Source organism: Dasypus novemcinctus, chromosome 2 (assembly GCF_030445035.2).
Source record: "Dasypus novemcinctus isolate mDasNov1 chromosome 2, mDasNov1.1.hap2, whole genome shotgun sequence".
Classification (NCBI taxonomy): Eukaryota; Metazoa; Chordata; class Mammalia; order Cingulata; family Dasypodidae; genus Dasypus; species Dasypus novemcinctus.
The window spans coordinates 190,352,901-190,369,473 of record NC_080674.1 but is presented as its reverse complement, the minus strand read 5'-3'; the positions used below and the strand labels follow the sequence as shown (position 1 = coordinate 190,369,473).

The window sequence follows — 16,573 nt, the reverse complement described above, 5'->3', positions numbered from 1 at the left end:
TCTGAAATAAAGATTTGAAGAGCACAGACTCCCAGGGAGGCATGGCTTTCTTATAGGGGCTCTTCAGATCTGGGGCAAGAAGGGTGTGTGTGTGTGCCTCCCTGTACTAGGTGCTTACAAGGTGCCTTGAAGTCTTTGAACAGATTCGTGCAGGGCCCTTGGGCTCACGCTGCTTCTTGTTTCGTTTCCCCTGATGCTAAGGAGCAGCCCTCCTTCCTGGCCCTTGTTCTCCCTCTCACTGGGCCTCCCCAGGCAGTCTGGGTCATTTTCACGGTTCCCAAATCATGGTCTCTTTTTTCCTCTGCTGGGCTCCAGATCTGTATTTCAAAATGCTTAACCTTTGGTTCTCCTACAACTTCCCACCATCTACCTTTTGGTTTTATCTTCTCCCCATCACCCTGACCTCCTCATCCAACTCTTTGCTAAGCTCTTTTCCGTTTATATTTTTACCTCGCCTATCTGCCAGTCTCTTCCACTCAGTTACAAGGAGTTATCTTTCTGCTGCAAAGCCTCTGAAGTTACCCACCGTTTACAAGAATCAAGTCCCAGGTCTGCAGCCTGCCCGTGACCACATATGCTGCCACTTTCGAGAGACCCACCAAACCCCACAACTCTGAATGTGCTCCACAGTCTCCTCACTTGCGCCCCTGATCAGGCCTGGCCTGGTTGCTAAGGACTCCCTCTGCGAAGCCTTCCACCCCCCAGAGGTTCTCCTGGGTACGACACCGCGCAGGCCGTGCTCATTTTGCAACGCTCTCCTCCCTGGCTCACCCAGCTGACTTTCACGGACGTGCATTACACACGTGAAGACCCTGAGATGCAGCCCCCATCCTCCCCGGAGCCCCCGAAGGGCAAGGCCAGGCCCCTGTGGGCCCCATCACCCTACACCTGGCCTCTGGCACAAAGCCCGATGCCTAATGGACATCAGGGAAATGTTATCTCAATGAATTGAAAGGGAATTGTCCAGCTTTTTCAGAAAGAGTCTTGGATGAAGGATATTTACAAAAACTTTGCATAAAGCGCTATACTTGGGAGCAGATGTGGCTCAAGTGGTTGAGCTAAGTGCCCATTTCCCACACGGGAGGTCCTGGTTTCATTCGTTGCCTCCTAAAACAAAAACCAACACGCAAAACAAATTAAAAAAAAACCGCAAAGAACAACTCAGCGTTGCCCATATGGCTCAGGGTTGAGTGCTGAGGTCCCAGTTCAATCCCCAGTTCCTGGAGCCTCAAAAAAAAAAAAAGCATTTCTATACTTAAGGTTTTTAAAATTACTTTACTTTGCTGCCCTTTTAAGAAATTATAAATAACAAAGGCAGCATGACACCAAAGGTACTATTGAAAAATGAAAAAAACAAAAAACAAAACAACCCACAGCCAAAGATAGGAGAGAAATCCAATCAAAGCCCCATCGCCCCATAGCCTGCTTTGATCCTCGCATTTTCAGAAAACCAGCTTGTCTTCCCCACCCTACCATCCGGAGCCCTTCAAAGGCTATCTGGAGTAGTCAAAAACAAGTGGTGCGCTGGAGAGGTCAGAAGCAGAAATCGGGGGTTTGAATTCCAGTGCTTTTCTTCCTATGGAATCTCTGTGGAGTCACCCAATCCCTCTGAGCCCCAGGTTCGTTTTTCTTTAAATATCCTTTGTGTTTCTATCTCATACTCAGAAGGCTAAAAGGAGAAAGAAATAGTAAGAAAAAGAAGTAGATCTACTATCCACCAATACATCTCAAACAGAGGGTAGGTCGAGACCTTGCTGGAACTGCTACAAGAATGGTAGTCCCAGGAAAATAAAAATGGGTGGTGGTGTGGACAAAAGGTGTTAGAGAACTAAAAATTCAAGACTCTTTAGAGATCAGCGTTTCTCAAACTGCAGGCTGCAGCCCAATGATAAACTGTCAAATCAATTTAGGATTTTGTGACTTGCATTAACAACAATAATGATACTACGGAACCGGATCTATCAGAGAACACTGGAGGTAGTAGGGAAAATGGGAAACTTCCGTTTCAGTTATATACTGGGCTACAATGTAAACTGTATTTTTTAAAGTGGGAAATGGTAAAAAAAAAAACAAAAACCCAAAAAAGTTTGAAAAACACTGCTCTTGATACATAAGGGTTCTAAAAGAGGCAGCAGGAAGAAAACCCAACTCCTCTCCTCGGGCTCTGACCTCTCCTAAGAAGGGGCCATTCAGGGCAATTCAGCCAGAACCGTCAGAGCTGAAGGGGTCTTACAGACATCCAGCTGACACAGGGCAGCCTCTGAAAGAGCTCTTGTCTGAATAACCAGGTCTTAGCCAGCTCGCTACTTTTCCAAACATCCCAGGTCCTGGACAGTCACTTCTGACTGGTAGACAGTTCTTTCTCAGATTAAGTGGGAATCTGCCTCCCTGTGGTTGTCTCCAGAGCTCCAGAACTAAAGAGACAGTATCAGCCTTCCGTGTTTGCCAGATAGTCAACACGGGGCAGTCAGGAGTATTAAGAGAGACAATATGACTAAAAGAGTCCAATTGCGTAGAAGGCTCTTTGCAGGCACTCAATGAACAGTAGTTACTCTTATCTCCGGGAGTCCTTCAAATACCTAGAGATGCTTCTCACGTTATCCAAGTCTCCTCTTTTCTAAGCTAATCATCCCCAGGAGATGTGTTAATCTGGCAATGTTTCACTAAAAAAGTGTCCTGAGCAGAACGACTCAGAGATAATCAGTAGTATTAATTCCTTTTGCCTGGTCTAAACAATTCTACTAATACACCAAAGAGGAGGAAAGCTCACAAGCAGTACTGATTAGACAACCAAAGCCCACTGATCTGTAGAAGCTAGGGCTTCCTGATCTGGGGTTTATGCTATAGAATTTTACATTTGTTCTTGTGAGTTCATCAAGCTAACCTCATCAAACTCATTTCCTCCTGCCAAAATTGTTTTGAATCTTGAATGTTTGGCCTGCACTCCTCTGCAAATCTTAAGGGCATGACTTCTAGGAATCAAAATTTAGGAACTAGAAAAATGCTTTAGATGATACCCAGTTGCACTTCCCTTTCAACTCAAAATCTCTTGTAAAATCATCCACACCTCACAATTTGTTCTTCAAAGAAAAACAAAAATTAAAATATTTTTCTTATATGAGTGAAAAACAGACTGACACAAAAAAAGCTGGTAAATGTTGGGCTCTTACAGGGTTTTATCTGAGTAACAAAGTAGGGCAGAAAACTTCCTCTGGGAATTGAGGTTCAATAATCTTGCTTATGTAGGTACTAAGAGATGAGAAGCTAATTCATAATTATATTTACCTTGCATTTATCTGCTTCTTTGACCACTATCCTGTTTATATGTGCAAAGTCTCAAAATTCAACAGATTTGTTTGAAATGTTAGAAATTTTTTAGCACACTTAGTCATAGAAGAGCACTTAAATAGTACTTCAAGATTCCAGGAGGGAAGTGACCCGAAATTCATGGAATTTTGATAGGCTTCTGATCTACAATGGTGCCTGGCCCTTGACCCAGGCGCAGAGCACAGTAAGGACAGGATGGAGGGCTTTCGTCCCCCTGGGAGCCCCTCCCTGGTCAGTCAGCAATCCGTCCACAGCAGGAGGAGGACAGGCCCTTCCCGGGTTCCACTTGCCTGTGTAGCTTCACCTTGCTCACAGGGTTTGACGAGCGACTAGACTGAAATAGCAATAAACATGATCGCTGTCTAGTAACACGGTCCAAAAAGTATTCTATTAGGTGGATGTGTAGAGGTGAAGTTCACTTTCAATTTTCATCCCAATCTCTAAAATGCCAGAAGACTGGATTTAATTATGAATGAGACTGGCTTACAAAAGAAAATTTCAAAAGGGCAATTAAAATGAAAAAGGGATCTCATTTTGGATGTAAGTTTCTTGTTACATAAAGGTAAAAAAGGCCGTAAGTTTCTTGGTACATAAGATAGATTTCAAAAAATTCATTAACAAAGAGATGATCATAAATTTATTTGCTAAAACAAACCTTCCCTTGGAATTAAAACCACACAGCAATTTTTCTTCAACATTTTTAAGAAAGAGATGTTGGGTAAGAATGGGTATATCTTTTTTCCCCCTCCCCCACAATAAAAACAACCTTAAAAATTTAAGTGTTTATTGTTAAAAAAAACCCAAAACCACATGAAAGCACAAGCAGGCGAGAAAAACATCACCCAAAAATTCAATAACTTAAAATAATCATTATTGATATTCTGGTGACCCTTCTCTCTCTCTCTCTCTCTCTCTCTCACACACACACACACACACACACACACACACACACACACACACACACACACACACACACACATTCACTCTGTCTCTTCCATTTTTTTCTCTCTACATGGGATCATGAATATTGTCCTTCATAGTGGTTTTGACTGAAGGAACATAATATTCAAATGAATAATTCTGTACCGGCCTTATACATTGTCTGATGGGAGAAGGGCTGGACTAAGACATGGATCTAAGATCCATGACTTAGCTCCAGAGTTATGAAGGCATTTATGCATGGAAGTGGAGTATTATGGCTCAGGTACTGGGATTTCTAGCAGCTGACATGCCTATTGAGTGTTCTCTAAAATATCTGATGCGTGAACTGAGCATCTGGCAGATTCTGAGTGGCAGTGAGGTTACTGCTGAATTACTCAATTCTCTGAAAGTGCTCAGAGTGCCATTTTCCGCTGTTATTGGTTTTCATTCATTTGTAGAATTTTTTAAGTGGGCTGATGATTTTCAGTCTGATGGGTCAGCATGGGAGTAAGCAAAAGAGGTGACTGCAGATAAAAGAAGTCTTTCCCTCTGAATTGAGGTTTCAATCATGGGCACTTGTGGAGCTCATATGGTTCTATAACCTCTTTCCAGAAGAAATTAAATTCATCTTCCAATGATGAAGGCAGATGGCCATCTTATTTATAGAACTTTGAAAGAATCCCAGAAGAATAGCTTTTGGCTAACATTTATTGAGCACTTAATATGTACCAGGCACTGTGCTAAGCACTTCATAGTCTAATTCTCACAACAATCCTATGACTTAGTCCTGCAATTATTACCCTTGTTTCATGGTTGAGAAAACGGAACTTCAGACACGTATAACTGCTAGGTTCTCATAACCTAAAAAGGTGGAGGAACTGGATGTCAAATTCAGGACTGACTTTTGAGTCTAGCAATTAGTATGTGCTAAGGTGAAGCAACACGCGTCTGAGCGGGGCCCACAGAAGCTGCTCACTACTGACCTGCTGCAGGAAGCTGAGACTACTCACGCGCAGGCTGACGAAAGCCAACGGCCTTGACGCCTTCCCAATGTGCAGGACATTGGGCTTACTAAAGAGCATTTTCTATACATATCTAGTCAACAGATTTGGCTAAAATCATGTCGTTGGAAGTAGAGGCTATTTGCCTCGTTTCTACAGGCGGACAGTGGGCAGCCAATTAAATTAACTGCACGAGGTTGTCTGGTTACCATTAATTGATTAAAGTGCCAGGATGTAACTGAATATGAAGAGTATATTACTGATTTAGGTTCCATTTTGGGCTGTACCCCAGGGTTGCTTTCATCTCTGACTGGTTTTCGTGAATATTAGTAAAAGAAAGGACTCAGAGATATCCTAAGTAAATGCCCTAAATTTAAAACAAAACAAACTAAAAAAAAACCACCCCTATGTTTCACTCCTGTGTAAAGCCACTCCTGGGAAATCACTGGTTCAAAACAGACCTTCACAGCCATCTCGTCCGATTTCCTACCCTCTGAACACCAGCTTGCCCACAGCAGCCCTGACCTGTGAGGGGCTGCCCCTGCCTGCACCCCCCACCCTGCGCACTCCCCACGCCCCGAGGGCCCAGGCTCGCACGGAGCAGCCTACCTGACTACGTTCTGTCTTTCATGGAGGTAAAATCTGTCTTTCTGTCATTTACCCTTTCGCCCTCATTTTGCCCTGCAGAGGTAAGTCTACACTCACTTTCCTTCCACCCGACGGGCTTCCTGATGGTTTCTTCCCTGCAGGCTAACCACTGGAGTCGTTTCTCTCTGATCACAGGCTGGCGTATTCCGCGGAAAGCTACATCTGTGACTCCAAGGAGGAGTAAAGTGGGGCGCCTAGGAAAGTGGGGCCATTTCTTTCAAGGATCAGAACAGGGCCACTCTTTCCCAGAAGACTGTATCGTTTCCCCGGACATTTTCATTATATTGTTGATTCAGTCTAAGTTTGTAGTTAATGAAAACCCCTAGATCTTTTCTCAAGTGAGTTCTTGCTGAACAAGGTAAATTCCCAATGTATGCTACCGACAAAAAATGTATGTTCACGAAACAAACTGTTTTTCGAGATGTGATCCTGGGAGGATCGTTTTGAAATCGGTGGAAAGCCAATTCTCATCACCTTTATGAGAAATACTCTACATCTTTTCTTAGGATCATCGGGCACATGCAACCCAAAGAACAAACTGAACAATGTGTTACTTACTCATTAGCATTCAAGCTAGCTGTGGCTCTGATGATCATGTAGCAGAGGGTGAGAGCACTGAGGAGGCCAAAACTGGCAATAATAAACCATTCTTCTGTTGACAAAGGAAAGGGAGGAAATCACTCTGGGGAGAAGGCTTAAGTCAAATCGATGTCAACATTTCCCTCAAATGCAACGAAGCAGACGTCAACGGAGGTGTAAGCCAAGACTGGCCTAAGGAAGTGAAGCAGAAGGAGGTTTGCCAGAGCTACTAACTGGAGAAGGTTAGTGGAAGAAGTGGTGAAAGCTGCAAGGGAGAAAGGAAAGCATGGCCCAACCATTTCTTCGAGGTCGAGTTCTGGGGTTTGTGAGCAGCGTGACCCCCTAAAACGTGTGTAGTAAAAGTCAGTCTATAAAATGGCACAGGGACAGAGATCTCTTTTTCTTTTATTGTTCACTGAAAGACAGTAAAGTGGTCTAGCCATGCGTATAACCTTCTTTCCTTCTTCATTTTGTCCCTTCTGCGTGGTTGCTTCACTCATTCTTAAAGGCTTGGAAGTATGGAGCAGCAGTTCTCAAACACCTTGTGGGTAGTCCACGCAGTCCACAAGCTGGCCTCCACGGTATTCATGTCCACGCTCTTCCCTCTTATGCGTGGATTTATGCGACTTACTTATATATTAAGTAACATAATCTTATATCTCGTGAATTCGCCCTTCATGACCACCCTGCTGGGGGCAGCAATGGTTCTTCTGGAGCTGTCACGCAGAGGCAGGAACTGTAGGTGCTTCATGAGGTGCCTGACCCCTCAAAGAGGTGAAAACCTCGGGTACACAGCACTCTAAGGGTTTTTATCTAGTCTCTCTCTAGATCGAGGAAGTCAGTTAATATTTTCCCTTAACTTTCCAAAGTCTGTATTGTCAAGGTAACATTCTATAAACCATATTCATAGAGACCCTCAGAAAAACTGAGAGCCAATCTGACTTCCTGCGAAGTATTCATTAGAAACTATTTCCTAGAGCAGACACTAACTAGGACTGGATTAGCAAAGTGTTACACAGCATAATTACCCATATACCTGCAATAAAGCAGAGAACAGAACTATTATATTTGGAATACCAACTGTTTGTGCAAAAGCTGTATTTAATATGGGTGCTTCTTAATCTGGAGTCCATGAACCCTAAAATTGTATGCAAAACTGTGAGTGTCCAGGCATTTTTCTAGAGAAAGGTGATTATACTTTCATTAGTTTTTACAAGTCGTGCCTTCAAAAGGTTAAGAACTGTTCTATGAGAGTTCAGGATGTTGAGTTTGTTCCATAAGCATTTGTCTAGCCACCTTGGTTTTTAAATTATTAAAATGCTTAGCAAACCCTTTCTTTTTCAGTAATAGTACAGCTATTTTTTATTTTTAGATTACAAATTCATTGGTAGAGTGGTTTTATAAGGCTTTTATTCAAGTAAAGATGAACATTAAAAATTCCTGAAAAATCGCCCTTTTCAACCTGTACATATTTTAAATGAGGAAAATTTATATTGGCTCTAAAAAAACTCAAGAGATCAATGGTCACCATCATCAAGTTGCTTAACCCAGTGTTTTTTTTTTCTTCTTTGAGGCATTTATACATGATAAACAAGACTAATAATTTTTGAACTCTGATTGTGCCTCTGTTTCCTAATTCTGAATATTCCATCCATATCTGTGTGGATTTCAGTAATAAACAGAAGTAATCACAAATGAGTAAAGCCCTTGTTGGGAACACTCCAGTGGGCCCAGGAATCTCAGCAGCGGTCCTGGGCACCTCTGGACTCCTCGGTGCTGGTTAGCACAGTGCCTGCACACTGCGGGTGCTGCTTGAACGCACTGTGGATGGCAGGGAGCTAGAGGACTTGGGAGGGGAAAGTAGAGGTAGCTTTGGTCTAATTTAACCACATGAAAAAAAATTTTCTTAAACTACCATCATGTGTAAATTCTGCTAAAGTTGATTAATTTGGCCCCAAAAGTCAAATTTTTTTTCTCATCTAAACGTAAGATTTTGAAAATATCATGGGTAATGTAGTAGTAGGTGCTCAATAAATGTCTGATCAATGAAGGACCTGTTCATTAAAAACCAAAAACCTTTGTCTCCTTTATTACTGTCAGATCAATTTTTAAAATCTAGACCATAAAATCGAAATGTCAAAGAAGAAAAACATGAAATGCTATTAAAACAAATCACTGGAAAATAGTTAATAAATGATTCAAACTATATCAGAGAATGGTTTTACTTATTTTATAAGTGCATGAAGGCTCTCTGAGTTTAGATGAATGATAGAATAAAACTTGGGAAATTTTTTCAAAAAATATTTTCTCGTTGGTTAAAGATATGTATGCTTCAAGTGAACAGACTACACAAGTCTTAATACGTGAAGGGAAAAAGATTTTGCGATAGATGTACCCATTTTACTGACTCCCAGAGGTAAGCAGAGGCCCATCAAGTTCAGGGCTGAAAGTTCTAGGCAAGCAACAGCATATACTGGAGGAGGCAGCACCAGGGTGGCCAGAAGGAAGATGGGGTGAAAGGTCGTTAGATGAAAGTAACAGGTAAAGAATGTACTTGAAGAAGACAGCTGGTTTGTTACAGGTGAATGTCTACAACGCCCATACACACGCCTGTCAGCCCACACATACTGTACTTAGGCTTTGCCATCACAACACTCGGTGTGTTTCTTTTCTTCTTGGCGACAGTTCAACAATCATGGACGTTCATAACTAGCCCAGCGAATGTTTTTAAGCAGATCGCCGTTTGGATTTTCTCCTGCCTTGTGTACCACTATATCAGAGAGTTAAGTGCCAAGAGACCAACACTGAACACACTTCCATAAAAAGTATAAAATAAAGTAAGCAACAATTGATGAACTCAACTACTTCCATAGGTGTGTATTTTTCTCTATGTTCAAGTCCTAGGTAAGTTACTTTACTAGGTTGTCTGAAGCTTGGGAAATAAAAAGTGCTAGTACCAGCGCCCACAGTTGTAAAACACACCAGAGATGCTGTGGACAGTCGCCATCAAATTCCAAAATCACCTGCTCAAAATAACTGTAGTGCAGTGATTTCAGAACATGTTTATACACGGATAGTTGTTCAGATACCCATCTCTGAACAACTACTCATCAAATGGCAGCTATTACTATTAATTACACACAAATGCATGCTCCTTAAGATAAGGAATATTTCATTATTGCAAAGATGCTTTTTGAAGAGCGCACACATTCCTTTCTTGGTTAGACTCAGTCGCCGGTCCAGATGAACATCTCAGCTCTTCTCTGGAGCAGTCACGCCACAGGCCCGACACGAGCAGCGAAAACTCCCCTGGACCTGGGGCAAAGGGTCTCACTTACTTGTTACTGCAATGTTGATTTCTCCTGTTCTAGGAGTAAGTTCCCCATCCTGGGGAAGAGGCGAAATCCCCGAAGTTCGAAGTGGCTCAAGGCTGAGGGAGTTGTTGCTGGCAAGGTCGCCCAGGGCCGACCTTCGGTTAACTGCTTGGGTTCTGGTGAGCCTTTCCATGTCGAACGCAACATTATCTGTACATGGCAAATTTGGCTGCAAGAGATCCCCAGATTAAAAATAATTTTATGACTAACAAATCCTTTCACACAATTCTAAATGTTCCATAGCATTGTTACAAGGGATTAAGGTAGCACATATAAGGCATTTATGAACAGTGCTTGTGTGACACATAAGTACTGTATAACTGCTACATATTTATCTCTGATGGCCAAGCAGCTCCTTAAGAAACAAGCCTTTCAATAAATTTATATATGAGGATAAAGAAAAAAAAAATTCTAAATGTTTCACATCCTACAGAGAAGACTCTATACCAAGCTTTTGTTCCCCCATGAGATTTCCTCATTTCTCTCCCATTCTTTTTTTTTTTTTAAAGATTTATTTATTTTTATTTAATTCCCCCCCCCCACCCCGGTTGTCTGTTCTCTGTGTCTATTTGCTGCGTCTTGATTCTTTGTCCGCTTCTGTTGTCATCAGCGGCACGGGAAGTGTGGGCGGCGCCATTCCTCGGCAGGCTGCACTTTCTTTCGCGCTGGGCGGTTCTTACGGGCGCACTCCTTGCGCGTGGGGCTTCCCCACGCGGCACCGCACTCCATGCGCGCATCAGCACTGCGCATGGGCCAGCTGCACACGGGTCAAGGAGGCCTGGGGTTTGAACCGCGGACCTCCCATGTGGTAGACGGACGCCCTAACCACTGGGCCAAGTCCTTTTCCCTCTCTCCGACTCTATTCTTTCCATTTTTACCGGAGAATTTCTCTTCAAAAGGAACACATCATCTCCTACCCAAAATGGTACAAAATAAAACCAAAATCCACTGCAGACCTGAGAAAATTGGTCACTACATATTTATAAGGAAATGATAGCCTTTTCTTAAATATAGTTTACAAGAAGGTAGTCATAATCATTATTATCATAAAGTTGACAAACATTTGATTTTTTAAATGGCTGACTTATTATTTTGGCTCATGTTAATGTTGAAGAACAAACTACTTCATTCATCCTTCTGAGTAATGCTTCATTTATCTGGTAGTCAGTTTTGTTTTTTAGTATCTTCTTCTATTAGACTCAAGTAAAGCATACAACCAATAGCAAATAAAAGTTGAAAAGACTTCTGAATTGTAAGAAAACTGCTTCAACACCTAAGCACCTAATCCTGAAGAAGAGGTATAGGGCTGCCTTTTGGGCCAAAGCACACCAGTTAAAAAATGGGTAAAGAGTGTTCTGAGTTAGCAACATAGGTATCTGGTTTTCCCAGGAGCCTCTGGTTCTTGTAGTGGCCAGTAAACAGCACATTTGCAGTGGAGCTGGGAGGGATGGCTGAGAGATGCTGATACCCAGGGGCGTGACAGCCAGCCAAACCCAGAACCAATGACTTCTGGAGTAAAGTTCTATTCTAAATCACCCTGAGATCTATTTTAAAAATTACAACACAGTACAATAACAATGCTTATAATAATGTCCAGCTAGAAGAGGTGCAATGTCCAGTATCTCCAAATATATATATAAAACAGGAGAAGAAGTAGTGCTAATAAGAGTAAGGCTCATACACAAACAGGAAAAAAAAACCCACAAGGCTGGAGGCAAGGAAAGAGACTAAGTTAATATTTTCCATGTGTCCACTATGTGCCAAGTATCATGGCAGATGCTTTACGTTAATCCAGGCTTAGCTGGGGTGATTTTGTCCCCCCAGGGGACAACTGAGAACACATGGAGACGTTTGACTGTCATGCCTGGGGCCGTGTACAGCTGGCGTTCAGTGGCAGGGGCCAGGGAGGATGCTACATATCTTGCAAAGCACAGGACACTCCAACAAGGAATTACGCCATCCCAAATGTCAACAGAGCTGAGGCTGGGAAAGACTATGTTAAATTGTAACTTCACTGATCTCTGGAGTCAGGATAAATGAGGCACTACTGACCCAGTGGATGGCATCTGAACTGTGATCTGGTATTATACTTTGAATAGAACTATCTAGATCATCTGTGGGTGGCAAAGCTAAAATGATGAGCTGTTCTACTGGGTCGAACATTTGCCTACGTATGGAGATTATATATCCAGTCTTTTTTGAGACCAGGAAGTATTTTATTTTCCTCTAAAAAGCAATAACCCTGATGTATACTTCTCTTAAGCACGGCAGTGCAGGAAACCTTCCAGGTCTGCCTTTGGCCAGCTGGTCTTGATTCAGGGCCTGCCATATCTGCAGGGCAGGATGCAGCTCAGTGGCTGCAGTGCTTGCTGGGGCCTGGGTCACCCCCCACCCCCAGTACTTGCAACCGACCCACCTGCAAGGCCAGAGCCCAATGCCAGGGGAAGGAGCACACCTGAGGACAGGGGTCATATTATGCTGACGGCAGAAAAAGCTACCACGGGACCAGAAGTCCAAAGTTTTTCCTTTCTCTCTTTAAGACACTGGAATAAAGGGAAACTCTGGCCTTTTCTCTGCCTCACTTCTTCACCACACACCCACTTCCCAACCGAAACACAGTTTAAAAGGAGAGTTATCATATCATTATTTATCTTCTCTTCCAGGAGTTCCCTGAGACGGGTCAGAATTTAAGTAATCTGGAAGAAAAGACACTGTTGGATCGACAAGATTATAAGGGTAAAGAAGATCAGTGTTTTTCTTATGAGGCTTTATCATCCCTCTTCTTTTGTAAATTGTGTTAAATTCTGTTACACTACACAAAAGTAGTGTCAAAATAGGAAACCTACCACAATTCCCAGAGCCTTCAAAATATTCAGCTTGCACATAGGACAGGTACAGTGTTCACTAAGCCAAGGATCCACGCAAGATTTGTGGAAAACATGCCTAAAAAATAATGAGAAATGACATCACAAATTATGTATAGGCATACCTAGTTTTCATTTGGCTTCACTTTTTTTTTTTTACAATTTGAAGGTTTGTGGCAACCCTGCCTTGAACAAGAGTCTATCGGTGCCATTTTTTCCAACAGCATGTCCTTATTTTGTGTCTCTGTGTCGCATTTTGGTAATTCTCCCAATATTTCTAACTTTCTCATTATCAGTGTATGTTATGGTGATCTGTGACCAGTGATCTTTGATGTTACTATGTTGTAATTACTTTGGGGCACCATGAACCGCATCCATATAAGACAGGGTACTTAATTGATACATGTTGTGGGTGTTCCGATTGCTCTACTGACTGTTCCCTCTCTCTCTCCCTCTTCTCAGGCCTTCCTATTCTCAGACACAATACTGAAATGAGGATAGTTAATAACCCTACAGTGGCCTGGGTGTTCAAGTAAAGGAAGAGTCGTGGGTCTCTCACTTGAAATCAAAAGCAAGAATGATGACGCTTGGAGAGGAAGGCATGTTGAAAGTTGAGATGGGCTAAAAGCAAGGCCTCGTGCATCAGTTAGCAAAGTTGTGAATGCAAGGGAAAACGTTCTTCAAAGAAATTGAAAGTGCTACTCCAGTGAGCACATGAATGATAAGAAAGTGATACAGGGAAAATGGACTTGGCCCAGTGGTTAGGGCATCCGTCTACCACATGGGAGGTCCGCGGCTCAAACCCTGGGCCTCCTTGACCTGTGTGGAGCTGGCCCATGCGCAGTGCTGATGCACGCAAGGAATGCCCTGCCACGCAGAGGTGTCCCCCGCGTAGGGGAGCCCACGCGCAAGGAGTGTGCCCGTAAGGAGAGCCGCCCAGCGCAAAAGAAAGTGCAGCCTGCCCAGGAATGGCGCTGCCCACACTTCCCGTGCCACTGACGACAACAGAAGCGGACAAAAGAAACAAGGCGCAGCAAACAGACAACCGGGGGAGGGGGGGAATTAAATAAATAAATAAATAAACCTTAAAAAAAAAAAGAAAAAAAGAAAGTGATACAGCTTTACTGCTGATATGAGAACGTTCTAGTGATCTGGAGAGAAGATGAGACCAGCTTCAACATTTCCTTAAGCCAAAGCCTAATCTAGAGCAAGGCCCTAACTCTGCCGAATTCTGTGAAGGCTGAGAGGTGAGGAAGCTGCAGAAGAGAAGTCAGAAGCCAGCAGATGTTGGCTGATGAGATTTAAGGAAAGATGCTGTCTCTGTACCATGAACGTGCATGGTGAAGCAGCACGTGCTGATATAGAAGCTGCAGCAAGTTACCTAGGAGATCTAGCTGAGATTATTGATGAGGTGGCTATACTAAACCACAGATTGTTAATGTCGATGAAACTCCCTTCTACTGGAAGAAGATGCCATCCAGGACCTTCACAGCTAGAGAAAAGTTAATGCCTGGCTTCAAAACTTCGAAGGACAGGCTGACACTTGTTAGGGGCTAAGCCAGCCACCTGGTGGTTCTTTAAGCTGAAGTCAAAGTTCACTTACAATTCCAAAAATCCTAGGAACCTTAAGAATCATGCTAAATCTACTCTGTGTGTGTTCTATAAGTAGAACAACCAATTCAGTATGATAGCACATCTACAACATGGTTTACTAAATATTTTAAGCCCACTATTGAAACCTATTGCTCAGGAAAAAGAGATTGATAATATACCTGGCCACCCAGGAGCTCTGATGGAGACATATAAGGAGATCAATGTTGTTTATGCTAACACAACATCCATTCTGCAGCCCACAGATTTCAACTTTTGTAAGGCTATAGCTGCCATAGTGATTTCTCTGATGGATCTGGGCAAAGTAAACTGAAAACCCTCTAGAAAGGATTCACCACTCTAGATGCCATTAAGAACATTCATGATTCATAGGAGGAGCTCAAAATATCAACATTAACAGAAATTCTGAAGAAGTTGATTCCAACCTGCCTGGATGACTTCGAGGGGTTTAAGACTTCAGTGGAAGCAGTAACTACATACATGGTGGAAATTGCAAGAGAACTAGAAGTGGAGCCTGAACATGTGACTGAGCTGCTGTAATCGCATGATAAAACCTGAACAGATGAAGGGCTGCTTCTTATAGATGAATGAAGAAAGTAGTTTCTTGAGATGGAATCCACTTCTGGGAAAGGTGTTGTGAACATTGTTGAAATGACAACAAAGGGTTTTGAAGATTGCACCAACTTAGTTGGTAAAGCAGCCACAGGGGGTCTGAGAGGACTGACTTCAGTTTTGAAAGTTCTTCTGTGGGAAACATGCTATCAAACAGCATCACATGCTACAGAGAAATCTTTCATGAAAGAGCCAGTCAGTGTGGTCGACTTCACTGTTGTCTTATTATAAGCCACCCCAACCTTCAGTAACCACTACCCTGCTCAGTCAGCAGCCACCAACACTGAGGCAAGCCCCTCCACCAGCAAAAGGATCGTGACTTGTTGAAGGCTCAGATGACGGTTAGAACTTCTAGCAATAAGGCATTTTAAAATGAAGGTACATACATTGTCTCTTTTAGTCATGATGCTACTGCACACTTAAAAGACTACAGAACAGTGTAAATATAACTTTCATGTGCACTGGAAAACTAAAAACTTTGTGATTTACTTTACCAGCAGTATCTCCGAGGTACACCTGTACTGAAGAAACTCCTAATCCATAATGCAAAGAAACGAAAATTTTAATTAGTCTGTTTTTCTCCTTTTATGACATATTTGCCAGTCCCAAGAGGTGAATATTGGGGCTTTATAAAACTACAACTTGTAGAAAATCTCTTAACCCAATCATATATCTATAGCATTATATAATGAGAAGTGATAAGTATTAATAGAATGTGAGCTGTTTGGACTTTTTATTTTACCAAATTCCAAAACGGATTTGAGGAAACAGGAAATTTATGAAGAATGAAGAGCATGAATCATATTTTAAAAAATCAGTAATATTTTCCAAATAGATATTCTGACAAAGGTTGAAACAAGAGTTTTCTGTATAATTATTAGATTCATGGCATTCTGTTTAAATGTTATTGAAAACATTATTTAAAAAGCTTCTAAGCGACGAATGCTAAATGTATGTAAAAGTTACTGGGTAGTTGGAACTATTTTTAGGGATGCATTGTGCTTAACACTCAAATAACACTTAGCTCGCAGTTTTCAGCTGGATTGTTGGGGGGAGATGGGTGTTCTCTTCTTATTCAGAAAAGAAGAATGGCACAACCTTGTGATCTGAAAATAAGTTAATCGTGGAGGGTTCTGCCTTCTTAGAAAAAGAACTTATGCCCTTTGGAAGAGAGAAAAGACTCTTAGGGTACCGGAGAAATGATTCCTGAAGCTCAAGTACTCCTGCAAGGTAGCCTTGAGAAGCTAAAAGAAGCCACATGCAAGTCCCAAAGCCTTGGCCAAACTGGAGAAAAGTCAGATGCCAAAGGACACCTTTGAAAGGAATGCTGTAACCTGAATCTTATGATAAACCAAAAGAAATTCTGAGAGAGATACCAAATTGAAGCATGAGGTGCCTTTAAAACCTTGATTGCTAATTTATAATTTAATGTTATATATGGCAATCCAAAGATAACAGTTTTGAGTTAAAAAAGTCAGAGGTCTGGAAAACACACTGCTTTCACCGGGATTTGGAATAAACACTCATGCTTACAGCTTCAAGCCTATCGCCCTTGGTGACCCTGGACCCATTTCTTTGGGATAAGAATAACTAACTTGAAGACTGAATCTATAAATCTAGTCCGATGCTGACAGAT

At 42.2% G+C, this 16,573-nt stretch overlaps 1 protein-coding gene across 3 annotated transcripts in view; it reads right to left on the bottom strand.

Annotated features, from left to right (window-relative positions):
* Positions 1–16,573, bottom strand: part of RNF130 (ring finger protein 130) — a 154,643-nt gene that overhangs the window by 37,857 nt on the left and 100,213 nt on the right. For 2 of the 3 annotated variants that reach the window (XM_058283257.1, XM_058283262.1), the window contains exons 6-7: positions 12,697–12,793; positions 9,815–10,019 (exon numbers count right to left, since the gene is read on the bottom strand). In XM_058283257.1, the coding sequence (XP_058139240.1) occupies positions 9,815–10,019; positions 12,697–12,793 (302 nt within the window). Of the gene's footprint in view, positions 1–6,455; positions 6,550–9,814; positions 10,020–12,696; positions 12,794–16,573 lie in introns of all 3 variants that reach the window. The other variant, XM_004478142.3, reaches the window with a different exon arrangement.